Source organism: Abramis brama (genome assembly GCF_963993115.1).
Source record: "Abramis brama genome assembly, chromosome: 25".
Taxonomy (NCBI): Eukaryota; Metazoa; Chordata; class Actinopteri; order Cypriniformes; family Leuciscidae; genus Abramis; species Abramis brama.
The window spans coordinates 15,718,915-15,746,486 of record NC_139987.1 but is presented as its reverse complement, the minus strand read 5'-3'; the positions used below and the strand labels follow the sequence as shown (position 1 = coordinate 15,746,486).

The 27,572-nt window shown below is 37.5% G+C and overlaps 4 protein-coding genes across 42 annotated transcripts in view; 1 reads left to right on the top strand and 3 right to left on the bottom strand.

Annotated features, from left to right (window-relative positions):
* Nucleotides 1-3,751, bottom strand: part of dlg2 (discs, large homolog 2) — a 218,905-nt gene extending 215,154 nt beyond the window's left edge. For all 19 annotated transcript variants that reach the window (XR_014604607.1, XM_084103815.1, XM_084103826.1 and 16 more), the window contains exon 1: nt 2,413-3,751. Coding sequence is in view for 18 of the 19 variants with exons in the window: in XM_084103815.1 (XP_083959941.1) it covers nt 2,413-2,431 (19 nt within the window). In the remaining variant the exon portion in view is untranslated. The remainder of the gene's footprint in view (nt 1-2,412) is intronic.
* Nucleotides 3,752-3,884: 133 nt separating this feature from the next.
* Nucleotides 3,885-6,114, top strand: tmem126a (transmembrane protein 126A). Its single transcript, XM_084103848.1, has 5 exons — nt 3,885-4,006; nt 4,548-4,666; nt 4,741-4,934; nt 5,176-5,290; nt 5,377-6,114. Exons 2-5 carry the CDS (start codon nt 4,554-4,556, stop codon nt 5,573-5,575), a joined length of 621 nt encoding a protein of 206 aa, XP_083959974.1. The 5' UTR covers nt 3,885-4,006; nt 4,548-4,553; the 3' UTR covers nt 5,576-6,114.
* A 145-nt stretch (nt 6,115-6,259) lies between these two features.
* Nucleotides 6,260-9,836, bottom strand: crebzf (CREB/ATF bZIP transcription factor). 2 transcript variants are annotated; one of them, XM_084103847.1, is made up of 4 exons: nt 9,669-9,836; nt 8,481-9,006; nt 7,965-8,380; nt 6,260-7,480 (listed from the first exon to the last, which is right to left on the bottom strand). In XM_084103847.1, exons 2-3 carry the CDS (start codon nt 8,972-8,974, stop codon nt 8,332-8,334), a joined length of 543 nt encoding a protein of 180 aa, XP_083959973.1. In that variant the 5' UTR covers nt 8,975-9,006; nt 9,669-9,836; the 3' UTR covers nt 6,260-7,480; nt 7,965-8,331. The 2 variants fall into 2 exon arrangements, with proteins under 2 accessions (XP_083959973.1, XP_083959972.1); XM_084103846.1 differs by having other exon boundaries at nt 7,965-9,006.
* A 232-nt stretch (nt 9,837-10,068) lies between these two features.
* On the bottom strand, nt 10,069-26,775 carry sytl2a (synaptotagmin-like 2a). 20 transcript variants are annotated; one of them, XM_084103796.1, is made up of 20 exons: nt 26,517-26,775; nt 23,792-24,045; nt 22,837-22,988; nt 22,456-22,579; nt 20,330-20,369; nt 20,142-20,235; nt 17,765-18,256; nt 16,743-16,814; nt 14,727-15,347; nt 13,889-13,987; nt 13,543-13,596; nt 12,916-13,010; nt 12,636-12,752; nt 12,300-12,469; nt 12,074-12,176; nt 11,840-12,001; nt 11,622-11,718; nt 11,421-11,520; nt 11,126-11,331; nt 10,069-10,533 (listed from the first exon to the last, which is right to left on the bottom strand). In XM_084103796.1, exons 2-20 carry the CDS (start codon nt 23,890-23,892, stop codon nt 10,388-10,390), a joined length of 3,045 nt encoding a protein of 1,014 aa, XP_083959922.1. In that variant the 5' UTR covers nt 23,893-24,045; nt 26,517-26,775; the 3' UTR covers nt 10,069-10,387. The 20 variants fall into 20 exon arrangements, with proteins under 20 accessions (XP_083959922.1, XP_083959924.1, XP_083959927.1 ...); XM_084103798.1 differs by lacking the exon at nt 12,636-12,752 and adding an exon at nt 25,143-25,206 and having other exon boundaries at nt 26,517-26,768; XM_084103801.1 differs by adding an exon at nt 25,143-25,206 and having other exon boundaries at nt 14,727-16,814; nt 26,517-26,714.
* Nucleotides 26,776-27,572: the final 797 nt, after the last annotated feature.

Sequence of the window (27,572 nt, the reverse complement as noted above, 5' to 3'; positions counted from 1 at the left end):
CGGTTAAATCTAGGATTTTTTGTCCTCATGTTTATGGTCTATCACATTTTGAAAATCTTATAAGATGTAAAAAATCGTTTGGTGTGCCCAGCATTATTCTTTGTAAGAAGCCACATCATCTCACAGCAGGATGCTCATCTGTTGTTATGAAGTGAGTTTGGAGTAAAAGCATGTTATTAAATGTTGCCTTTTGTTGGACAAGAGGTTCATAAATGCTTCTTAGTTTGGAAAGATGTTTGACGCATGTTGCTTTTCCATATGCACGTTATAAGTGACTCAAACTCACAGTGCTTTCAGATGGAGCAGTGTTTACAGAGCCGTACATCAATGACAAACTGCAAATAAAAAAAATAATCGCAGCCTTTGTGATTTCATAATCGCAATAAGCCAAAAAGTGTGATTTCATGTAAATTGCGATTAATTGTGCAGCCCTACTAGGGACAGGGTGGAGGTTGTTTCTCTCCTCGCTAGATGTCCAGCAAAGAGAAGCAAATGTAATTTGGGCCTAATGGATGGAGCTAGAATATCCAACCACACCCTAACCCTACCCATAACTCTATCCCTCCACCCCATTAGACGTCCAGAGAGGTGGAGCTGGATGTCGTTTGACTCTGCAATGACACAGAGCCTTCGGAAGCAACACGATTTAGAAAATCTTAAAGAGCAACATAAAGTTTAACATTCATTATGTGACTGCTCACCTCAAAATGCAAAGCATTAGTTAGGCTACAGAATAGAATTATTTAGCTACAGTGTGAAGTAGCACCAGTCAACCAGTAACATAAAATAGTCTCAACTAAAACCCTATGAATCTGGATTCATCATTTAGGTTTGTATGAAAAGGGGCTATATGTAAGAATATGTAAAACACAATGTCTGAGCAGCTTGTAACTAAAAAAAAAAAAAAAAAAAAAAATCTTCCCCAACTTCTTAGGTTAACTATGAAAGCCTGTAGACTGATTTTTATGTTTAGGACTCGGGACGTTTTAGCCGGGAAAATCAAAGGAATAGGCTATGACATTTATCCGCGCTCCCCAGAGCCTCTATTCCGTTCAATAACACATGAAATTATGCTTACAATGTTAAGAGTAGCCTACTGCCGAAAGAGCCACTGCAATGTCAATGTATCATGCAAAGAAAATTAATTAATTCAAACGATATAACGTTACTTATTCTCTCAGATATACTTTCTCAGATAAACTATCATAACACTGTAAATTGAATTACCTCATCTGTCGACATGATGCCGGTGAACTGCAGAGCTCGTGCAAACATATCCACATCGCTACGCTTTCTTACTCCTTTTTTGTCTGTTTGTTTGTTTTGTTATTGAAGAGGGTAAAGCGCAGCGCAATTTTTAAATATTCATTTAAACGTTGGTCTGCTGAGATGGAGTCAGGATAATCGTTAAATGTATATCGCTGCAAACGTATTTCCAAATGATTTTTTGCTTCTAAGCAAAGAACGAAAGAGAATTTCGCCGTGGGGCCTTGAATCACGTTCACTCTTGTACGTTACGTGTGCACGAGACTCCCCGTGTGCGAGGCTGCGAGCACGAGCAATAAGTTGCTGGCTGCAATTCACTTAACGACCACCAGTGTCGCTAATAACAAGGGTTTCTGAATTCTACATACAGCCCCTATAAAGTTAAAAAAAATATATATTCTAGATTTGTCGTATGCATAAAAAGACTGGTCTTGTAGGCATGCATGTCACTTAAAGAGTAACTAAAAACAGCTGCATACCAGTCTGGAATATAAATGCAAACCAGCATTAAAGAGCATCCGAGGTCATAGGCGAGTTGGCCATACTTGTGTCTATTTTTACAGACTACAAACTTACAGCAGAGTATAATTACACTATTAGTAGACCTACATATATAATTACACAGTTTGAAGTCCTGACTGCATATTTAAGGCTTAGGAGGTAAAGAAGTCTAAATAAAATAATGATATTCAAAGACACGGCCACAACAGTCCTGCTAACATGATAAGCGTTGTCTGCCTGAAATACTTCAAAATACTTTGAAATACTTGTGCAAACTTTACATGTGCGTGTCATGCTATATTTCATCATTTTTCAAATTCGGTCAATTATTGCAGCTTGTATGAACTCTTATTGAGAGACATGGAATAGCCTATTTTATTTGTAACACTGACCATTTAAAATAATTTTGTCTTCACTCGATGTGATTAAAATGGGGAATAAAGTTTAAAGAAATGTATCAGATAAATTGCATATTCTAGGTCCTGGTCACCAGTTACAATAATATAAAATGTATCTTACCCATTCATATAAATTTTAACCTAGAATAATGTTGACGATTTAAAAAAAAAAATCCAGACATTAGGCTACATGTGAACTACAGTCATAAACATGTTTCACAGTTAGTACGTAGTGTTTATTTCTCACCTCGTTTTCTTAAGGGCATAATTACTCCTGTATGTCCTTGTGGGATTGTCACGCATGGAAACAGCAACACAGACGTTTCTCCCTCATCTGCTGTCAGTGTCTTGGAGAAACTGTCACTTGCTAAAGCAGCAAGTTCCTGCTCAGTCCGTTAATGTAGATAGAAAAGCTCATAGAATTGTCAAGTTAAAGAGAGGGGCACGCGCCGAAACATCTTGCAGAAGAAAACACATGCTGAGCGCATGACTCGCTCATAAGAAATAAATCCATAATCCGATAGTAAGAGTGGATAGTGATCGAGTGCACCTTGGCGTGGATGAGTCCATGAGAAATGTCAAAACTGATCTCCGGTATCTGAATGTGTTCTCGGTAGGCTATTCAGAATTATTCCCCAGGAACATTCGCACAACCATCGACTCCTTAAATGCCTTTGGTGTTTTACTAGCCTACATAAACATAATTCAATCACGCTGTCCATAAAACAACCCATTGATTTAACCCATACAGTCCTGACGAATATTAAAAGCGCAGTGAATAACTAAACTAAATCTAACCGCTAGTTTTTGCCACCAAGGGCCATATACATCACATTAGAAAGGCTCCACAGCACATGGCTTGACTTCGATTAGACTCAGTCAGTTGGCTATATGCTGATCAAGCATTATTTTAAATCCTTAAACTACAAATATGGAGATCTAGCAACAGTTTGACGAACACATAAGCATGACTTCACGTCTCTGGTATCTCATATGCATGTGTAAGTTTATTGATGCATGCTTGTAAACAGTTCTTCAAGAACAACTTGTTATATATGCCTACATTGTGATAGAATGAAGTTCGTGTGTTTTATGTCTTGTGTTATAATCTGATCAGAAAATAATTGAAAATGTATTATTATCTTGCTGCTTGATCGGCGCAATCCAGTTTCACGTCTCTTAATTCAGTTTCAAGACCCAAGCAAAACAATAACCATGTATAGCTACAGGCAAACTGGTGTATAAAATTCTGATCTAAAGGTAGAGACAAGAAAACAGATTTAACTAAAAAAGGCAGGATATTTCCCCAATGAAACAGCAGCCTGTCAGTGCGACGCCTGTCGGAAAACACCTGCAAGTTTCATCCAGCTTTCCGATAACGCATGGTTCCACAATTGCTTCGGTGATTAAGCCAATCTGAGCAAATATATCCCAAAGCTCCTCGTCAAACGTCCCGATATGCTGTTAAGAACAACTTCACTTCCTTTCCCGTTATTTTTTCTGTGGATCTTCACGGCATATTTTGCCAAAGCTGTTTTGCAGACTCTCTCTATGGTGGGTGCAGTATCACCAGCAGCAGCAACATCATCACCAGTTTCGCCTTAGCAACGAGAGGGTTGACCCGCGGGGATTGACAGGGCGCGTCCTCCAATGGCGTTCGTCCATTCTTTCAGTTGGCGCACGAACGGACCAATAGGAATTGTCGTATTGTTCCTGGATCTCGGGGTTAGAGTTGACTGAAACATGTGGTTAGACATGGCCGCGCCCTGCTGGCACTGAGGACCGTGACTGTTGACAGGGGATGGAAACAGTTTAGCGATTATTTAAAAGCTCATTCGTGGGTAAGTAAATCCTAAAATGCATAAATGCGGTGTTGACCATGTGCAAACGAAGTTGTAAATGAACAGACAGTAATACGACTGGGTTTGACATTCTTCAGCTACACATCAACAAAGCAGCTGTCATTAGGTTGAATGAGTTACTACTGGTTTGACCGTGGTTGACGCGTCTCTTGCCGTAAACGCTGCATTTTTAAAACGCCATATCAGGAAGTTCAGCTTACAAACACGTGTCTGAAATGTGTTAAAAAAATATGTAAAGGTCGGATTAATATGAATTTAATGAATGTTCAAATCGCAAACTGACTAATAGAAACTATCTATATTTCGTATAATGATCTAGTTACCATTATAAACAAATATTTCTCTAGTAATGTATCGATTTATAAACAGAATCATGATGTCAGCTGAAACATTGATGAAACATTGATGAAACATGGTGACAGCCTTCAGCACACAACAGTGAAATATTTTCGGTATGTAGTTAGAAGGTTGTCTGTCTGCTGAGACTATTCCATTTGTTGATATTAAAATGTCTCTTTAGATCAACATGACAGACAACACTATGCTTGTGAAAGACACAGGCCAAGGCCAGACAGCATCCAGGGCATTGCTTAATGAAATGCTGAATAAGAAGTTTGAAAGGCTCCCTGATATCGACAGGTAAGTGTTATATACAATGTCACAACTTACTTTAACAGTTAGTTAATGAAACTTTCCTGTTTTAACCCCAACAGGAAACTCTTTTCGTATGGCCCCGTATATTTGGCTGGCAACGCTGGATTTTCTGGTTTGATAGCCAACAGCTTTTACAGACGTGCACTCAATGTCACCCAAGGACGATTTACTTCCAGCCTTCCCATGGCTGTTCTTCCCTTTCTGACAACTGCAGCACTGTACACTGCGACCGTCACAAACCCCCTAATGTCAGGTATTTTCAACTTTGACCCCATAGAAAACGAACATTTTAACAAGATTGGAGATTGTTTCTGCTCGACATCAGTACTGTTGCAAGTTTTTTATTTATGTTAAAGGCTGAAGTACTTTTCATTTACTTTGTTTGGTATTTACTTCTTGCTACTTACCTTTGGTGACAACCCTACACCAGTGATGTGAAAGCTCTTTGAGTTCTTCTGATTGCTTTGCATTGAGTGACTATTTTGTAATTGTAGGTGACCTGAACTGCCCAACCTGTACCCTGATAAGAGGGGCTTTGGTGGGTGTGATTGGTGGTGGCATATATCCTATTTTGTTAGCCTTGCCTGTTAATGCTGGTCTTGCAGCCAGGTTAGTCCTCATTGTTATTACTTTTTTTCTTCTTCTTAGAAATAGAATACAGCAAGTTATGTAACTGATTTCCAACTGTCTTGCAGGTATAACAGTGCACCAATGCCAGAGAAGGGCAACATGATCCGCTTCTGGATGAACCTAAGCAAACCCATTGTACAGAAGATGTATGTTGTTCTACTGCTGCAGGGTTTGTTTGGAACCTACCTGAGCTCAAAGCATTTTGATATCTACTTAAAACTTTTGAAAATACCAGATTCTGACAGTGAAGAGCTTCATGGTTAGCAGTTACTGTTAATATTTTACATTCTAAATTTTTGTTAAAAATGAAACATGCTCATCCAGTACAATGACCGGTTCTTACCAGATTTGTTCTTGATGCCTTTTCCAACAAAAATAAACATAACAGATCAATAGATTCTCTCCAGCCTTTTTATCTTTTCCACAGATAACCTAAATCACTTAGTTAAGGTATTTAATATTTATTGGATATTTTATATAATTTCATTGAATGTAATTTTACCACAAAACATTACTTAACCATTTGTGTTTGTGTAAAATGTAAAAGAAAAAATATAAAGTGGATAAAAAGTGGTGTAAACAAATGCCTTTTGCCAATGTACAACTTCCAAGAGATCAAATTAAAAGCATTCGGATCAATAACCAGGTTCTGTTGGCAACTAATAATAAAAACAACACACTGAGAAACAAGCTTATGCATCTTACGTACAATACACATTTACTGCCACAAAGAGACCTTTCAATGTGCGCTAATTTCCAATCCCCTACTGCAACAATCAACCAAAGAGTTCTGAAATGCAAACCGAAAGAAAATGAGGAAACGTCTGCATTAGCTTCTAAATCAGTCAAAACTTAATTTAGTCACAATGTTTCAGAAGAACTACATTTATAGTATATCATTGGATGGGTCAAGAGAAAAGAATTGCACCAATATTAGAGATACCATGACCAAGTTAAAAAAACTACTTTATGGAGACATTTTTCAGAAACATTCAATGATCAAAAGTCTTTTTATACAAACTGTTACCACAGGAGAGAGAGGAAAAAAAAGTGTTTCCATCTCTGAAACGAGTTAATTGGGTAAGAGCCATTATGTTGTATTGAATGTTTGTTGTAACTCCATTGTTTGACACTGGGTGGAGTGTGGGACTAATAGGTAGCCAGAGAGTAAGAGAAGTCCGGTATAACTATTTTTGAATGTGTCAGGACATGTGCAGGTAGAAACAAGCTTATGGGATTACTATGCGTTTATGCATTGGAACTGCGAGTTTAAAATGACATCTATGAGCTTTGTGATAAATAAAGTTGATAAAAGCAGTGCTGGAACTGGAAGTGTGTCTTGTTTGGATCTTGCTCGTCAGAGACAACCCTACAACACCTAAGTGACAAGATGGTTATTTGTCACTTCAAGATGTTTGTTCTATTCACATTGACAGTGGTATGAAGTACCAGGGATAAGAAACAGGAACTTCAGAGTTATACATTTCAGAACTGCTTAAGTTGATCTGCAACACTACAGAGCCCCAGACGTTAATTCAATGTCACTGAATTATCAGAGCCCTTAAGGAATTTTGCAGTTTACACCTTATGGGGAGAAACCACCACCACTCTTTATCCACCTTGAAGAGAGGTGAGAAAGGCTCTTGTAGAGAGCGAAGAAAGTGCTGTCTAAAAAGAGAAGGAGAGTGTAGTTAATATCTTAATAGGACACAAAGCATTTTGCATTACTCAAAAGAAAATTTATTACATTTTTTTTTCAGCACAGCTGCAGCCATGTGTCTGCACAGACTTTGGATTTCAATTACATCTCACAAATAGATGACTTATTCAGAAATCAAAACCTTTTGAAAATCCCATTTTAAAACATACCATCTCTCTTCATCTGGACAACTGTCAAATAAAGTCCAAGTGCTTTAACAAATCAAGATGCAACAAATGGATATTACATATTTTCAATGTCTTGTAAGCAAACATTACCACAAACAGAAGAGTTTAAACACTCATTTAGATGCTAAATGAGAATGACAGCATCTGACATCTTTAGGGGTGTGATAAGAGTCAGTAAAAGCTGTAACTTACACGGTTTTATGTACTACCTTTTTTAAATTTACCAGGCCATGATGCAAGCTGCTGGTCCCGACTCTTCAGCTTTCCCCACAGCAAAATCCACTTTAGCATAAAAAAAAATAAGGGTTCTACATGAAAAACATTCTTTAGAAATATAGCAATATTTCAGAAAGGGCTCATCAGTTTTCAGCAAAATACAAGCTTGCAGTACAACCTTGTGTTGAATCAACATCAACGTATCAACACTGAATGAACAGGTACATTATTACCAGATTAATATAAGCGAAAGCCCTTTGTGAAACATCACCCATTTACATTTTTTTTAAACAATTTTTTTGTCCTCTTAATTCCCTCAAATCTATTTGAACTGAAATTACATACTACAATTATGTAACTCAAAACACAATGTTTAATTTTTTTTTTTTTTGTAGATTATCTTCAATGCTTTAAATGTATACCAAATGAAAAACAAAAACAAAACTTAAGTTTATTAACAGTTCATATTGTGCCGTGAACTGGCAAAAAGCACTGTCTTCATCTTAGGAGTTAACCAGTTCTGTGCAGTCTTCTATATCTTGATCCTTACCATGGATTTCAGCAGTCATGGATGTTCTGTGACCCAGTCGTCCAGCATGGCGGACCAAGCACCTAGAAGAAAACTGTCAACAAGTTTAGCAGTAACTTGTATTGAAAGCAGGTTCAATAGTCATGCCATTCAAGCTCTGCACACATTTTAAACAGTTAACTCAATATTTGACTACTGTTGTCATGTCCCCACATTTACACCTTGTGCAAAGTTCAGTCTCGGGAAACGTTGAAAAGGTAAAATACTTGACCCTACATTTTATGCGACAAGCTTGAACTCTCAGCACACTTGGTGCAGAATTCCACCGAGACGTGGTCTTTGTCCACATGCAGGCAGACACCACCTGCTGTATCTTTGTCTTCCACCTTCACCCTCTTCCTCGGCATGGCATAATCGTGGTCATTCTCGTTGGATTCCTGGAAAAGCGAGGTAGAAAATTTCATGCCGTTCACACCGCTCAATCTAGACAACAGCTGAGCCAGCATGCTCTCATTGGCCAACACGGCTCTCAAGTACCTAGTTTCATTCTCCAACTCTTCCACTCTCTTGTTGAGATTCCCATTTTCCTGCTTGAGAACACGGTTTTCTGTTGTCAAAGAACCCACTCTCTGCTCCAAGCCAGTGACGTATTCTTTCTTCTTTAATCGGTTTATCCTTGCTGCGACGGCGTTCTTGTTGATGATCCGTCCGGAGACGTCTTGCAGTTTTGATCTCTGGACCACACCTCTGCTGCGGGATACAGGAACGTCAAACACTGCACTTTGGTTCATCTCATCGTTGGTCTCTGATTCAAAGTTGCCGAAAACATCCAGCACATTGCTGTCCAGGTCCCAGTTGAACTCTGAGCCAAGCAGATCATCCAGGCCCCATTCATTGGTGTCACTTTCTGGAGAAGTGTGTGTGTTTGTTTCACTTGTATTACTGGTTTTCGAAGCACCATCACTCTCATTGGAGGTACTTGATGTGATTTCAGCGTTAAGGCTGCTTCTTCCTCTTTTTCTGGTGATCATGGCTGCGTTTCGGGATATGAATTGAGGAAACTCTATATAGAAAAATTAAATAAAAAATGAAATTAGCAGAAAATGACAACAATTCACTTGCACTCAAACTCATTTTAATATAATCTACATACCACACACAATTATCTACACAAAAACGAATACGAGACACGTGTGACTTCTACTTGGAACACACAAAAACAAAATTATATTAAGCAGAATGACGGCATCATTCGGCATTTACTTTCAACGTTAGGAAAAAGGCGATAAAGTGAATGATAACGGGAGCAGTCAATCCACCACATATGTCCTTCTATATTCGACATAAATACACGAGGTTTAGTAAAATACAATTTAATTAACATTCGTTAACGCTTCGAGCTTAAAGGATCGCATAAAAGAGTAATGAAAATACGTAGAGAACAGTTAACTGTTAGCCTATTTCTGTTGTTTTCGCTGTTAGCAAACAATATCTAACAAAACATCGAGATTTTGGTATTTTATTAAGTACGTGTAAGTCAATGCATCCTCCCAGGTTTGATACAGCCTAATAAATGACATATGAACATCCTATTAATATTGATTACAATGTTCGTAGTGGTTTTGGTTAGCAGGCCGCAGCAGCGCGCCTTAGTCCGCGTGACAAAGCAGTTTCCTAAAGCAAAGAAAACTACACATATTTTCGTTTATAACCGAAGCAACTTACCTTAAATTGTATGCTGATGTCTTGTGACGATGATTGTTTGAAGAAGAAAAAAAAGACTCCGAGAAAACTGATTGTACAGGATAGAAAATGTATTTAAGCTCAGACGTAACAAAGCCGAGTAGAAGCAACGCACTTACAACGACACTGAGAGGAACTAAAATGGCGAATCCAAAGATATCGCGACACTTCCGGAAACATGGGTCATAGAGGAGGAGCAACGAAAGGTGTTTTTTTTTTTTTTTTCAGAACAGGTTGCTGTCAACAAGTTACTTTGGCAGTTACCGTGGCTAATACTGGCTATAGTTGTTTCCACTATGGTTTCCACACACAAATAAATGCACTTCATATTTATTAGGAAACTAGGTATTCAATATTTTTCAAATAAAAGAAGAGGCAGTTGGACAATTTAAAGTTTATTAAAATGACAATGATAGTCTTTCAAGGTAATTCACAAACTATATATATTTCTAACTTATTTGCAGCATATTGACAGATTTTATTTAGTAGTAAATACATCAAACCTACATACTTTACAATAATAGGAATATTATAATTTTCATTCTCTTTGTTTTCCTCATCAAAAATGGCAAGAACCACCAAGTTAGTTTATATATATTTAACATTACATAGTGTCTTCCTACTGTTTTCTTCATGTTCACACTCATTTTTTATGTATTTGTTCAAAAGTGTCACCATGCTTCATTTTCTTCATGCCTCATTTATCTAGACATTCTTGCCATGACCATCATTCTCAAAGGGAACATATCTTCCACCCATTCATTCTGAGACTGCATCATTCTTTCCCACAGGGCTGCTTCAGCAGTGTTAGAGTCCATCCAGTTCACTTCAGTGCCATAACTTTTACCTGCAATTAGATCAAATTGTCATGATATTTTTCAATTTCATTTTCTTAATGTTTTCTTAATGTCTTAATGTAAATTTTCTTTTCTTTCAGACGAATACAGTCTGAGTTATTTTATTTTTTTAAAGTCCTGGCTCTTCCAAGCTTTATAATGGCAGTGATCGACTGTGCATTTTTTTTAAGTCCATCAAAGTGCATCCATTCATGATAAAAGTAATCCACACAGCCGTAAATCGCCATAAATCGATGCGTACGGCCGTCTGCTAGTTATTTTAGTCGCTAAAGTTTTAAATATGGATATTTTTCTTACACAAATGCATCGCTTCACTTCTGAAGGCCTTTATTAACCCCCCAGAGCACTTTTGAGCACAAGTATGGATCACTTTTATGATGGATGGATGCACTTTGATGGACTTCAAAAAATATACAGCCATTATAAAGCTTGGAAGAGCCAGGATATTTTTTAATATTACTCCGATTGTATTCGTCTGAAAGAAGAAGCCACCTAGGATGGCTTGAGGGTGAGTAAATCATGGGCTAATTTTCATTTTTGGCAGAACTATTGCTTTAATTATGTAATTGCCCCTTTAATTACCTGTTCCATTACACAGTCTAATACCACCAATGAAGTGGTTGTTGAGTCTGTCATGATCCCACACTGTAAGCTCCACACAGGCCTCTTTGAGATCCTCTTGACTGAAGCCATCATACACCATGGTGTGGTTAAACACTGGGTTAGAAGACCTCTTCAACACTCTGGTCTTCTGACGGTTTTTTCGGCTGGCATCTGGGAGGACTGCACTGAAAAGGCAGAATTCACACACATAGGCATTCCACATCTAACACTCCAACACAAATACAAATGTATCCAATAAAATAGTTATTGATACCATTTGACAAATGGGTCAATGGCAACACCCCTGGAAATAGGCAGATTCTTGCATTCTTTCACCCATATTTGCACCTCACCGTTCCCCTTGTTCTTGTGACCTACATAATAAACATGTTATCAGAAAGGCAGATGCTTCTAAAAACATTTTTTAGTCAAATAAAAAGAGTCATCATCATAAATGTCAGCATCAATAACTTACTGTGAGAAGTCTGTGGGAGAAAACGGAGAGCTACTTTAATCTCTGCACTCATTTCCTCGCCACCGACAGAATGTTTTGGGCTGGTGGGAACCTGAACCTGGGTCGATAAAGAAAGACAAACGTGACCTCATACCCTTAAGTAACAAATACGTTTAAATAGCCCTGAACTATCTAAACAGGTTATCCTGACCCAATAGGCATGACTATTGTTATCTTACCCTTCCTTTGAGTAGATATTCATTCATTTGCGTGTTATTGAAATCCCATTCGGCCAGATCAACTTCAACCTCTCCAAGAAAGCTGTTACGCCCAAACATGTCATTGTGCCACACAGAGATGTTCAGCTTCTGGGTTTTCAGCGTCTCCATTGGAATCTTAAACTGCATAGAAATTACAACTATGATTATCAAATTTATAAACATATCTCAAGAAGTTCAGAATTGTCGTCATACCCGTAGGATTTCATTGTAAGCTGGGTCCAGAGTCTTCTTCCTCACGCATGTTTTTTTCTTTCCATATTTTGCTTTGTAAGGTAACAAGTAACATTTAACATACCTAAAGTTCAGTTAAATCAAACAAAGTACATGTATTATTGTTAATCCATTTTTATAGCTAGAGAGAAGCCATATTCTCCTGGTAAGAAATATTATTTGATGTTTTTCCCCCTACCCCACTTACGGATCAGATCGGTTCCTCTTAACATCAGCTATGGCGAGGTCCTTGCACTGCACAACAAAGATGTGGAACTCTCCCAGTTTGTGTACATAGTGAATGGCGAACTGGATTGTACCTTTAACCTCCACATTACCAAAATCACTACTGTAGATGCTCATTACACTGCCAGTGACCTATACATACCCCACACAAAGACACAGATCTGTATAAAAATGTATTCATAATAGCATGTTATCATAGTGTGAAATAAATAGATGAATATGTTCATTTGTATTATATCAGAGTGATATTAGTTCTATTTAGCTTCATTGGGTTGGGTTAATGACTGGGGTCACATACAGAGGACATGGAGGCCGCCTCAGAGCACGTGCTAAAATTAGAAGGAGTGTTGCATGTTCTCAATCTGTCATAGTGGAAACTGCTCACTGATGCACAGTCACTGTTTCCGCAATCCATCTATTAGACAGGAGATGGTCGGCATTTATGCAGGTTAATAAAGGCAGTGAATGTTGGTGTTGAGCTATAGTGATAAAGGTAAAATATAAACTATTATATTTTAGAAATAATCCAGTGTAGAAGCGGTTAGTTGGAGGCTCATGAGTTTTGGTTCGTATTTTACCTCTTGTTGCATGAATGCAGGTACAGACATACTCATCATCTTCACCTGTTCTGGGTCGGAGAAGGACGTTTTGGTGTTGGGAGTGACAGCAGACACTTAGACCAATGAAAAAGAGGCACTTAATGGACACATATTCTGGATCCATCCAGATACAGACAGAATAAATCTTGAGTTTGAGTGGAAATAATGAATTCTGAAGAGTTTGCGTCTAGAATTGTTCATATTGAAGAGCACATTTGATATTTTATATAAAGAATGTAGTTACTCCATCTACCTCACCATTAGATACATGATTCAGGTTGTATGGGATGCAAAGCGCCTTTAATCATTGGCATTACTCCATACGCTCATCAAATTTTCATGTGCCAGTTAATGCATTCCCTTAGCCAATTCAGACAGTGAACTATACATGAAAGACCAAGGGTCAATTATGAAAGGACGTTTAATGTCCTTAATGCTAATTTAATGTCATGGGCTTACTTCCTGCTCTTGATGTAATAACGCAAGCGTAAAATGCATCTATGATGCTGCCCTCTAACCAAGAAACATAGAAGAGGACAACAAAAACATTGAAAAAGTTTTAAAAGACATTATTTATTTAAAAAAAGGAAAAAGACTCATATTTACCATTTTCCATACTTTTCCCAACATCACTCCGTGGGTCAGTCTTCCATCTCTCTTCTTGGTTTATACGGCAAAGTATTAATATATAAATCAACAAATAAATAAATTGCACAACTGCAATAAAGCATATAGTAATACAAATGCTTTAGAAAAATGTTGTGTATACTAATGTTTGATTGGGTTAGAGACATTGAGAGTTATAAAAAAAAAATGTCCAGCAGAGGGCAAAAGAGTCTGTCACTCCTAAAGGACCAAGACAGCATGATCCCCAAACATCAAAACATGTCTGACTTTATTTTGAATAAGAAGGTCAACAAAGCATACTGTAGGAAAGAGAAAGGAAACTTACGTGTGGATGCCAGGTCCTCTAGACTTTTGGAAATAGAGATGGGTCTGGAATTGGCTCGTTCCAGAGCAGCTTTGACAGGGCCGTCATCCTCACTGTCCCCTGTAACAGCCCATATCAAGAAGGAATCAGCAAACCATACAAAAGCAGAACACTGATACATTATATATAAATATTAGTACTGAAAACACTAATTTAAAGTGGTAAATCAGAGAAATTACACCATTTGGTTCCATTAGCTTTCTGATTTTCAGAAGATTTGAAATGTATATGTACAATGTATGTTATTTAACATTACATAAATCTACTATATAATTCAAATAATATAGAATTTAATATTAGTTATATACTTAAAACAAACAATAATAATACAATAATAAATAATTATGAAATATAAAAATGCATTTTAATAAATTAACATAAAGACTAATGATTGTAAGATGATTTATGATCAGTGCCATGGGTACATTTGTTCATTTGACTGTAACTGTAAACTATTAATATTTCACACATCATGTTATAAAATGAAACTTACCAGGAATTTGATGGAATTTTCATTATTTTAAAGGAAATAAGTTCTGATTACTGAATTAGATCATTGAAGAAAGTAGAGGCAGGGCTTAAAAAGTCATAAACCTATAGAAGTTGATGTGGTCCAGAGCAATTAAATAGATTGTCATGCTTACAAAGTTGAGCATCTTACTTGAGAAAAGTATCAAGTAGAACATGTTTCTTAGCACTTATTTTAAGGACATAAACCCTGCTTCCACAAAAATCACAGAACCAATCAGCGCCTTTTCTACTGAAACTAGACTGAACCAAAATGGAGAGGTGAGCTCACAGTATAAACTGGTGTGTGAGATTGACCAGGCTTCAGGTGTGGAGCTCCCTGAGGAGTCAAAGGTGATCTCCTCCGATTCAGACAGGGAGTGTTGAGAAGGGGAGCTCTCATTGCTCACTATGCCTTGGTTCACCTGTTCAAAAGTCCCATATGCCTGCACCTTAACCTGTTCTCTTTCATCTAAGACCGTCTGCTCGGGTACGCCCAGGTAATGGTGTAAACTCAGGGGAATATAAAAGCGGGTCAGAGAGTCTGCTGACAGCTTTCGTTCTTTAAGAATGATGGGTCTATCATCACTGCATCCTTCTGGAGTCTTCCCTTGGTGTTCAGGGGAGGTACACAACCTAGTTTGCCCTGATTTAACCCTAACATCACATGGACTCCTGTCGCCAGGATTGATATCTATCGCAAAGGTTCTTAAGGGAGAACCATCCTTCTTGGACTCTTTGTTTGGATATGAATCTCTACGAGGTACTTTAGACTGCCGTAATGGGCTGGACATTCTGGTTTGATCTTGGTCTTTTGGTTGGTAAATGTCAGTGGACTGTGGCTTATCATGTTGACCTTTTGGAGGGAGACTTCTGAGGGGAGATGATGGTGGACTTGGCTTTGAGTGTTTGTCTGAAACAGATTGTTTAAAATTAGAAATATTTGTGGTGACGTATGAAACCCTACCTCTGACATCTTGAAGGTCTTGTAATGGCATTCTAATTGGACTCCTTTGTTTTTCTTCAGTCTTTTCCATCTTCTCTTTTTGTGCAATCAAACCAACTTTGTTGAAGCTCACTTTGTCCAGGGAACTTGGGCTGTTTGACCTGATGTCGAACTGAGGTTCAGAAAGTCCTATTGAAGAACATTTTGGAGATGACTCTGTGTACGGGTCTTTAACATTGGCTGTACATGTTGGTGAGCCTACAATTACTTTGAGGCCACTTTTTTCTTTCTCCCAAAATGACTTGAGATCATTGATTGAGACTTTATCTTCCTGTTGACTGAGGGACATTTTGAAGGTGGAGATTTCCTTCTTCAGGTCTGATATATCCCTGCAGATTGACTCTTCCTGTAGATCACTGGCCAGAGAATTATCTTTATATTTTAGCAGTGAACTGGGTGACAGTTTGACATTCATTTTCACTGTGAGAGTTTGTAGTTCACTACTTGAGCCTTCTGAGACCTTATTGCTGTCCAAACTAGAAGGGTTCCCATCTTCATGTGACGATATGGCTGATGTATCAATACCACAGGAGGATCTTCTAGGTGAGACTGAAGAAATCTCACTTGTTGTAGATTCTACATCAACTGGGTTTGGATCACTGGGTTTGGGTTTTGATGGGCTGGTGTTTGAATCTGACAACCTTCTGTCTAAAGCGTTGTGATAATTCTCACTAAGCTGAGATGTCTCACTTTCTTCTACCTCAGGCTCTTTTTTAATGCTTAGTATTTTAGGTCCTCTGTCCCCCCTTTCCCAGAATGACTTCAGGTTGGCCATTTTTCCTGGTGATACCTCACCTTGGTCAAACTTCTCTCTTGGAGGAGTATCTTCACATATAAGTCTGTCTGGTTTGTTTTTATATTTTAATATTTCAGCCATCCTGCTCTCTGTAGGAACAGAGGTCTGCTGAAGTATATTATCATCTGCCTCAGGCCTCAAAGTGCAAGATGGTTCACGTTCTAAACTTTCTGTTTTAGTTCGACTTATCACTTCTTTGTCAGATGCTTGAACTTCTGGAATCTTGTCTTTATTCTCTGCTCTCGAAAACAATTCAAAAAGCCCCCTATGGGGCTTTGATGGTGGCTTGGTCTTTGGCTGGTCAACTGAAGACGCTGAATCTTCTGACTTGGCTTCTGGGCTTTTTTTTGGTTCCTCTTCATTCATCTCTCTCTTGACTGGCGACTCTTTCAGCTTTCCATCTCGAGAGCCTCTCCCAAACCATTCAAGGATTTTGTAAATTGAGCGACCTTCTTCCACTGTAACCTTATCAGTTTGGCTCTCTGCGCTCAACTCAATGGCCTTACCTGTGACTTCAGTAGAGCTGTGGATGTTGGACACCTTTGAGGACTGAGGCTCACCATAAAGCTCATGATGACCTACAATGGAGACAATCACATTTTGGATTTTTTTTATATTTGCATAACATTGACAGAGAATTAATAATACTTTGAAACAGAACAATGACTTCCAAAACATAATATTACATTAAATTACGTCTGACCATGATTCCTGTCATCAGATGATCATACTGCACATTAAAATTCCAGTAAACATTCAGTAAACATTTCTTGCAGTGCTTATTAACTAATCACCATTTGCAGATTAATCAACATACATATACCCACAAGCATTCACCAGAAGCCATGTGTTGTATGTATGAGGTATGCACGCACATGCAGTTAGTACGAGGATGTATTAATGAGTAAGCATGTGAACTACTGAATCACAGGTTGATCGATTTATTGGCTGATTAACTCACTCAGATTAATTTTTAGGGTTTAATTATATTGAAATAATTAGGGTGTCTTACCAAAAAGGTTTTCTATTAAGCCTTAATAGACAGTTCAGTCACAACTATTTTGAGGTGTCCAGTTAGACAACCAATCTACCTGTCCTTCCCCAAACCTTTCTGTAGGCTCAATGCTCATCATGTGGGGACGCTTGTGATATTTAAGGGGACTTCAGACAGCAATTTGTAACTTTGTAACCACAGGAAGTGGGAAAGTCTGAGACCGCAATGCTCCTTTATAAGTGTTGGTTCACCCAAAATTGAAAACTCTTAATTTACCTTCACCCTCATGTTGTTGCAAACCTGTCAGACTTTCTTTCTTCCATGGAACACAAAATAAAAATGTTTGATGAATTTCTCTGTGTGTGGGGTTTATTTCATACAATGTATGTCCAATGTTTAATTAAATGGACACTTTCCACAGGAGAAAGAAAGTCGTATACCAGTTTGGAACTAAATGAGAGTGAGAGAATGATGAAAGAATATTTTTTCTAGGTGAACAATCCATTTAAGTACTTGTGGCTACAACTACGTTACCGTTTTCTGTAATATGACTTCTATCCTGGTCCAACACAGGACTCCAATCTTCTTCCAGCACACTGTGCTCTCCTTGTACTCTCTCTATAGGACCAACAACGGAGGTGAAGCGGACCTGTTTCCTATCTACCCACCCTGAAGCAGAGTGCACTGAGCAGGGGGAAAGAGGAGGGCTGATGGGAGTTTCAGGACTGGTGGGGCTGACCGTAGCAGAAGACTGACTGCTGCCATTATTGGTGGGAATGTGGAGTAGCAGGGAGTCAATAGAGCTACAACTGGACCCGTTTTGCTTCAGGATGCCTCTGGGAGCAGGGGTCATGACCTGTCGAACTCCATTATCACTGCTGCCAGTGTCCAGGGAAGAGTCCTTGCAGGAATACAGCAGCAGTCTCTTTTTTGGCACAGGTTTGCATTGAGTGCCTACATGGGTGTCAGTGTTGTCTGTGTTTAGAGTAGTGTGATGTGTGTAGCTCTCAGCTGGAAAAAAGGGCTCTGGAAAATAACCAAATAGTAATTAAGCAGTAAAAGAAGGGGAATCGACACATACATGCACAAAAAAGTGAATTCATTTTCAAAATGAATTCAACTTGCATTTTATTTAACAGTTCTGTTACTGTTCATACCAGTACACTATCTGTTAATTATTTACACTTTAATGGTATAGCAATGAGATGGAATGCACTGGATTAAAGTTTGCAAGCAACCAAGGAATATGATAGCAGTATTAAGTCTTCTAGTTAGTAGTCTAGTCACATTCATGTTTACAGTTTATGTATTTGCATCCTATTCCAAATATTCACAACTTTTATATTGACCTTTGCACTCATGACAATAATACTAGCCTGACTACACAATAATAATAAGTTAATAAAAAATGTACCATCTATGTATGTGGTACGGACTGGTCATGCGTGGCAGCTTAACTACTTAGAACAACATAATTCTCTGTATAATCTTCTTAAAATTTGGCAGCTCCATTACTCAGATCACTACAAGAGCTTCAATTTTCAACGAAAATCTTTTGGCCAGATAATTTTTATTTAACGGCACTTTTCCACATGTATTTTAATAAAGCTTAATGCCACACATTACATTCAACATCAATTTTAATACTACAGCTTAGTTATTCTATACTATACTATACTATACTATTATAATTATACAAACAGAGGAATAGTTAAATGCTAAAAACCTACTCTATCGTTGTACTTGTACAAACAAATATTGAGTGTTTACAATTTCTCAAATAATTTGTTCCTGTATGACCTCAAAGAAGCTTTTGATACTTTCATAATCAAAAACCAGAGACAATTTTTTTTTTTTAACATATATTGCAAATGTAGCATTAAATGTGTGACCAAATACAGGTTTTGCATGCAGTATGCAGTATCCATATACAGTATGCATGCAGAGAGCATTCAGTTGATATGCATGTCAAGCCAACACCATAGCCCAGAAGAGGTAAACATGCTGTTCTCAATGGGGATCAGTCAAACAAACTTACTGTGCTTGCAAGAAATATGTTCTGACCATTTGCTCTTCAGAACATCCACTCCATTAAAAATACAACAAATACAATCTGTTACCTCATCTGAACACTGAACAGTATCAAAACCATCACACAAATGTTAAATCTGTGGCAGTCACACAGAAAATATGTCAAAAGCTCAGAGATGGTATATATGCTGTGAAAAAATCTGAATTTGAATTAAAATGCTAAATATGCTGCAGTAAAAACTGTAAATCAATGATGTTTTGTCAACTAAAACTTAGTTAGTTACTAAACTTTGTTACTAAAACAAGGAAACAAACTAGTACAACATACAAAATTCAAGAAAAAAGCCAAATCATTTGTAAAAATTACAAAACAGATTTTAGTAGTTCAAGTAGGTTGATTACATTATTTAATTGAATTAACTATAAAGTTATCAACTTTTAAACAAAGGCCCATAGTGTCTGAATCTGATGTCTGAATTTTTTTATACCATAAATTAAGTCACCTCTTATAGACCTTATGCGCCAGAGAAATGAGGGTGCCGCCATCTTTAGAATATTGTCTTTTAACTTCCGTTTTTGCGGTCGCTCTGTATATTTCTATGGCGCTGCTGTCCAGGAGTAATTAGCTTTTGAAGTGGATTATCATGAGGACTGTAATGTTTAAAGCAGATGACTTGACAAATGTCAGTCGACCGGGAAGATTTTAAAACGAGCCGTTCATTAATAAACACGCAAAATCGCTGTGAAAATACAGACCGGAAGTCAAAAGACAACGAGAGCAGCGCTGAAAAGGGGCGGGGCTACATAAGGTCTATAGTGAATAATATTCTTACATAACATAAATCTACCATATCTATCTAAATTGAGAAGATATTCTCACCCTCAGCAGGTGTCTGGTTGGCCTCCTTCACTCCATTGTTGAGTCTGGCTTCATCTCTCTGCAATCGCACACTATTGAATGGATTCTGCCTAGGCTACATAATAAATTTAATGAAATCAACAAAACCATTAAAAGTTATCATGAATAAAATTCAGCAAAATTATCTTAGTGGATTTTCTGTAGTGTACCTTGATTTGAGGTCTTCCCTGCTGGGCTTCATCATCCACCCTGTATGAGGTGATATGGTCACACAGATTCACGAAAGAATGAAAGATGATAAAACATGATAAAAACCAGCAGGCCATTGAGAGCTTTGTGCACTGATCATTGTGAACAGTTCAGCATAATGTAATCAATATATTTGAATCATCAATGCATCTTCATGGTGCTGGTCCTGAAGCCAATGGAAAGTCACAAGATTCAGCAAGCACTTAAGTGGGGACAACATTTGTTTCCATGCTGTGATGTGAGTGTATAATGCCATTAAATGTTGTCAGACAGAGGGAAAGCAGCAGCACGTGAAATCTGACCCCTGAAGCAGCTTACTGGCTCCAGATTTCCCTCACCAACCCTGTCTGACTGCATGGGAAAGGGTTGCCCTACAGATTAAATTAGGCCTACATGTCACAGGTTCACGCCTGAAATTCCATCAAATTCACATAAACAAGCATGCTTGAACTGGTGATGTTGAAGAAGAGTTTCTCTTCATTGAGTTCTGCATGAGCTGCGATATGAGAGCTTTTAAAGCTAGTGTCTACAGAATTAAGGCTGTCATGAACAGTCCAGCCAGGCTAATGGGCGGATGTAGTGTTGGGTTGTTGAAAAGGCAGAGGCGCCGTACAATCCTTTAATCAAGTAGAAGAATGGCATGTGCTTGATACAACAGAAATGTAATTTTGACCTTAGAAATCTCGGTAACACTTTAGATTAGGGTCCAATTCCCACTACTAACTAGTTGCTTATTAGCATGCATATTGCAAGGATATTGGCTGTTTATTAGTATTTATAAAGCAAATAGCAATGCCTTATTTTGCATGAGCTAACTATTAACTTACTAACTATTAATAAACAGTAATTATGAGTTTATTGAGCAAAAGGTTGTAGTTAATAGTTAGTGAATAATGAGAATTGGATCCAAAACTAAAGTGTGACCGTAACTTCTATTTTGTAGTTTTAATACTGTCATTTATTACTGTTATATTCATGGCATTTCTAATGATTATACATTAAATGTTTTACACTTTCCAATGAAAATATTCTAAATAATGTTTATACAATGTACGCACTACTGTTCAAAAGCTTAGTGGTTAGTAAGATTTTTGTTATTTATATTTTGTTATGGGGGGGGGGGGTACTTTTATTGAGCAAAGACGCATTAAATTGATCAAAAGTAACAGTAGACTTTATAACGTTACAAAATATTTCTATTCCAAATAATTTCTGTTCTTTTGAACTTTCTATTTAACAAGGAATCCTGAATTTCTTTTTATCATGGTTTCCACAAAAATAAATAAACAGCAAAACTGTTTTCAACATTGATAATAATAAGAAATGTTGCTTGAACACACATTAAAGCACATTAAAAAGAATTACTAAAGAATCATGTGACACTGAAGATAGAAGTAATGGCTGCACTTTGCCAGTACAGAAATAAATGATATTTAAAATACATTAAAATAGAAAACATTTTAAAATATTGCTGTTTTGTTGTATTTTTGATCAAATAAATGCAGCCTAGGTGAGCATACTTTTGAACGGTAGTGTATACACACACACACACACTCTTGAACACAAATACAAATCTATACCACTAGACTAACATGTCATGTGCTTCTATAAAGGTCTACTAGTTGTTACTGTTACAAAGTGTTTAGTTTTTTCTTTGCTTGTGCCATATCTTGACTATGACATGAAAAATAGGAGCATGAACACACACATCTAATTATAAAACATTTAAAATGTTTGTAGCTGGTATCATAATCCAAAATATTTCATTGCTTAAAAATGTGATCACAAAAATCAGCAATAATCTAGCATATAGTGCACTGTTTTAATCAGATGAAACATTCTACTAGAACAGGGATGGGCAACTTCGGTCCTGGAGGGCCACTGTCCTACAGAGTTTAGCTCCAACCCTGAAAAAAATCACCTGCCTGTAATTTTCTAGTAATCCTGAGGACCAATTAGCTTGTTCAGGTGTGTTTGATTAGGGTTGAAGCTAAACTCTGTAGGACAGTGACCCTCCAGGACCGAAGTTGCCCATCCCTGTACTAGGATGTCCTAATCATAAACATACATATCACCAAAAGCTCACCTCTCATTCTGTGATTGTGTGGAAGGATCCTCAATGAGTCCTGAAAGCTCTGGAGGGATGTACACATCTTTCTTCCCACCATAAACACAACTGGATGGCTCAGACCATCTTTGAGAGATCTCCCCTGCAGTAAGAGACTCGTTGTTATGCTCAAACACGCATTTACACACACAAGTACACGTCAAATGTCTAATGGAACTACATTTGATAAATGCTATGGTGAAAATATGGGTGATTTTTTATTAAAGGTAAAAATGTGATATAAAGCAGAATAACAGTGATGCAAACACTGAATCAAGGTGCTAATCAGGGACAGGGTACATGCAATGGAAATAATGAGAGACGTGAACAGAGATTCTACCCGATTCTGGCAACACTTACATATCGTCACGGGTTTCCTCTGTCTCATGGACGCTCTGATGATGTCGGAGCCATGGATCTTCTCCCTGTGTCTGTGGTACTTTGTCTCGTAAAACCATTCCCCAGTCAAGTACTTCAGCCTGCCTCTGTCTCTCTCAGTCTTTCGAAGCTGCCTGAAAGGATATGACAGAATCCTTGGTTTATTTATATGGAAATATACTTATGACTGTCATATAAAAAATGGGCATTGAATAAAAACTCCCTGACGTCTCAACGTTAAAGTGAGCTTAAGCAGTGAGATCCACATGGACAAAATCCAGACATTTTCTGAACTGTAAACAAATTACTCTGGACAGTTTATCTGTGAGAACCGAAACTGATTTTGTTTCTTTCAGGACCCAGATATTATGTTAGACATCACATCGAATAACACCACACCAAAACAGTAACCCATATTTTCTCCTATAGGTCATAATTTCTTTTATAATTTTCTTTCATACTTTTTGTTCATGTTTTTGAGGATGAGGGAATGTCATGCCTGGTTTATGTTGGCATCTACCTAATTTGCCTTTTACCAAGTTTGATTTGACACGGTTTTTGAGTTTAAAAGTTGAACTTGAGCACTGCATTTTTAAAACGCAGTGTTATGTGTGAGACACTGCAAAAGATGAGAATGTAAAAAAAAAACAAGGTCTTTTAGACTTTTTTAAAAGTTCATTTTAATGTATTTATTTTAAATAAACTATGCTTATTCTGATAATTAATTTATTTTAACTTTAGAGCAACACTTTTGGAATGGCATGAGCGAGGCATAAAAGACGGGGGATGCGATCGCTCTGATGAAAGACATCTGTTTACAAAGAAATACAATGGAAAAGTAGTGCAGTGGAAATGTGGAATGTTCTGTGTGAACGGCCCATTAGGGTATATATAACGTTTGTTCTTAATCCACCAATAATCTTTTGCCTGAACTCACTTAATCCTCTGTTCTTCCAACTTCTTGAGCTCTGCGTCCCTCTTCAGCACAGTCAGGATCATCTCTTGCTCTTCCTCTGTCAGATAGCTCAGGTCAATCATGATGAATGTCTTCGGGGTAAGTGATAACAGATGAGTCTCAGATCGCCTCAGACTGGTTCACTGAAAGTGTCATCAAGTAAGGTAACTTGAAGGCTGGTGCTTGATAAGTCACTCCATCACATCATGGAGACCATCAGAGGAGACTTGTAACACCTGCACCGGACACACAGCAAAAGTTTCAGCTAATTCAGCAATAACCAAAAATGTTTACCAAAGTATGAGCTCGGCACACAAAGAAGTGTTTTCCCTGTGAATTCCTCTGACCATTAAGACATCACATGATCCTTATTGTTTCTAATGAATCCTTGAGCTGGGCTTTTAAGACGTCTGCTTCGAGCATCATCTATGCTTCCCTACACATTTGAAATGACATACTGTTTCTCTGAATCAGTGCCGGTCCATACAGTATGTGCTCAACAACACTGGACATGTGACATGGCATTGTCAGATGACTATTTGAGGATATGGGTAACGGTGCTTCTGAGAGCAGAGAGCACAGTCAAAGACTCTTTTATTCCTAAATCAAATTACACTTAACTCAAATTAGGTGGCAGCACACAAATGGTATCAATTTGAACAGTCTGCTTTTCTGCAAGACAGTTTAAAATCCATGAAAAAGTAGGAATATGACTAAACCATTAAAAAAAACTGGAATCATGATATTTTTGGATGGAATGCCCAGTTGGCAGAATTCCACATGTCTGGATAAGGTAACATTACAAATTTGAGAAGAAAAAAAAAGTAAAAAAACTAATAATAATAATAATAATAATAATAATAATAATATATATATATATATATATATATATAAAGCCCTATAAGAGCTTTCTACAATAATAAGATACAAATTCCTTCTCGCTGAATTTTGCCAGTGATTCTTATATATAAATGCTATTTAAAAATAGTTATAAATAGTTTAGAAATAGTTTACAAAAGTCTAAAACAATTAAAAGCCTTTTGCCAGACACATTTTCATAAATAAAGGATTTGGAGTTTGTTTGATTGTTTGCTTATTCATGCATACATATTTTATCTTGACAATCTATAATCAGATTTCAGGCTATCCTGATAAATTTGGCTTGCATAATTTAATGCAATCAGGCTACATTTAATGTAACATGTTTATAATCGATAATAACAGGTTACATGAACAGGCAGCAACAAGTTTCTACCAGACTCTTGCATGGGCATATCTGGACTTTTAGATACAGTCACGACACATTCCAGCCAAAGAGGAAGTTTGTAGCTACTTTCCTATTTTGGAAACCCGTTCCCGAGTCATTTTCTTGATTGAGACATTTCCTTGAGAAACGCCTGAAAAAAAAAAAAAAAAAAAAACTTGGTCCAAGCTTGCTAGCATGCTAGTATGATTGTATAATAAAGATTATCTAGTCGTTAGACATTTTTAAATAATTACTTCTTTTAAACCTAAATTTCTAATCTAGATTTACATCACTAAATTATTTATCTCAGTACAAATCAGATTTCAAAATGACATTTAAGTGCCAAGTCGTTCTGAGAAAGGCATGTCATGACGACGTCGGAGGGATGTTTGCCTGAGGCGGGAATGGAATATCTAAATCATAACTTTTCAAGGGATGCATCATTACCGAAAGAAGGAGAAGAACTAGTCTCATCCAAACACAGTAAACATTAATAATGCATGTTAACCGTTTGTCTATTCCACATCCCTTTGGGGCATGTACCATAACAAAGAGTTGCCACATGGTTTGGGTTCACTTATTACAGGCCAGGGGCCAGATGCATAAACTTAGCCACTATGTTAATACTGTGTTTTAAGAACTAGCTTGACTAACTAGCAATTAACAAAGGGGCAATTAGTTTTACTGGTCCGATTCAAATTCAAATTAGACCGATCTACCTTTTAATGCAGCTGACTTTAAAAAGTTAGGACCGGCCTTGAAGTGGCTGAGGGTTCACAGTGACAAAGAGAATTTATTAGTTGTTGTTTTTTGGGTGTGTGTGTGTGTGTGTGTGTGTGTTTGTAGGCCTACATGTTTTGTTATACCAGCATTGTCAAATTACAACTACATAACATGACAACGTTCAGCTCTGAACAGTCGGACTCATTATCAAGTGGAACACTCACGTTTTTACATGAGTTTCAGTGTTTGTTTGTTTGTTTATGGAAAACATACATATCTTAAACCCTGACATGGTTTAAATCGGTATTTTTAAAATGTAAAATAGGTTTCAATATACTTTCCTGTCACTGTGGAAGAAAATGTAATAAACTGATTCAGAGACTATAACCACAAGGGCCATTGTGGACGTGGTCATGTAACTAATCACTGTTTGATCTGGATGTAAATAAATACTCTGCATTCTTTCCTAAATAGCTTTACACGCATTAACAGATTAGGGAAGCAGGAAATGAGAAAACATTCAGAATGGCTCCAGAGATAAAAACACAAAATTCCAGACATGAAAACAACATAATGTAATGAGCGCCTGTTGAAACAGAACCCATCCCTGTCACAGCATGCAGCAAAACTTCAAACTCACTGCAGGGAAACTGTTAAGTTGAAGTTAAAGTCTTAAAAAGTAAAAACAGTAGGCTAAGTATTAAGGCAAAATAAAACAGATGACAAGAGAAAGTTTACCTGAATCCTGCTTGAGTGGCTGCTAGACCGCGTTATTTTTCCAACACTGTTACTGTAACATCTGAAACACCCGCACCAGGGGAGTGTAACAATCCATTTGCCAGACACTTGCTGATGTGAACAAAGCATCGAAGTCTCCAGCCTTTAAGTGAGGCATGTATGTCAACCGGTGGGTGTGTGTGTGGGCTCCTCCACTCTGGTTGTGTCAACACCTAGTAAGGGCTAAAAAAGCTGTGTAGATTAACCAGAAATGCTGTCTAGGTAGGAGGTTCACTAAGTTTTGACACACATCCCCTGTGGGCGCTCATAAAGGCGTGGTCACGTTCTGTCACTTTTATAAACTTTTAATTCTATCACACGCACGTGCCAAATGCATTGTGTAATTAAATGTCCTCTCGATGACAGCACAAAACATCCTATGCATAATGTAATGAGACACGTATTAAGTATATGTATGAAAATTAAACATAATATATAGCGGAACTGCCTACAACTCTCCTTCTGTCTCTCCACTCACTCCCTGTGAATCAGTGTTTAATGAACGTGAGTAACGTTATTCTTACCTCCCTAAACTTCAGCAATTACACCTTAAAAGAAAAAAATATATATTTGTATAGGCTATCATATGCACGTATCAAATAATACATTCTGATATTATGATGTAGAAGGCATGTGCTTAACAAACTAAGCAGTAAACACATTTTTAAAAACGGGTTTGCCAAATGTGCTTAATGTGTATAATTTATCCAGCAACATCATACGGTTCAGAATAAAATTAATTGACTTTTGACTTTTAGTCAAAATGAATAGCACAATGCATGACCTGGGGTAACTGCCACTGGAATGTTGAACATTGAGCTTTAAAAAAAAAAACTGTCACTATTTGTTGGATAGTAAGTCCAGGAAATGAAGAGAAAAAAAAAAAGTTTAATAAACAGTGAACACTTTTCTTGTTCTCCCTGCACCGTTTTGCGCCATTGAAATGGCGATAATTGTCGCCCCCTGCTGATCGACTTCGCAGCGGCAGTTAGTTTCCATAACAACAACGTGCAAACA

What these genes read in the sequence shown, in the direction of transcription:
- sytl2a (XM_084103790.1), bottom strand. Translation starts at nt 23,892, where the DNA reads ATGATTGACCTGAGCTATCTGACAGAGGAAGAGCAAGAGATGATCCTG. An exon ending in TTGGAAGAACAGAGGATTAA is followed by an intron (nt 22,989 to 23,791) that starts GTGAGTTCAGGC and finishes ATATCCTTTCAG; the next exon opens with GCAGCTTCGAAAGACTGAGA. An exon ending in GAGGAAACCCGTGACGATAT is followed by an intron (nt 22,580 to 22,836) that starts GTAAGTGTTGCC and finishes CTCTTACTGCAG; the next exon opens with GGGAGATCTCTCAAAGATGG.
- tmem126a (XM_084103848.1), top strand. Translation starts at nt 4,554, where the DNA reads ATGACAGACAACACTATGCTTGTGAAAGACACAGGCCAAGGCCAGACA. An exon ending in AGGCTCCCTGATATCGACAG is followed by an intron (nt 4,667 to 4,740) that starts GTAAGTGTTATA and finishes TAACCCCAACAG; the next exon opens with GAAACTCTTTTCGTATGGCC. An exon ending in AATGCTGGTCTTGCAGCCAG is followed by an intron (nt 5,291 to 5,376) that starts GTTAGTCCTCAT and finishes ACTGTCTTGCAG; the next exon opens with GTATAACAGTGCACCAATGC.
- crebzf (XM_084103846.1), bottom strand. Translation starts at nt 8,974, where the DNA reads ATGATCACCAGAAAAAGAGGAAGAAGCAGCCTTAACGCTGAAATCACA.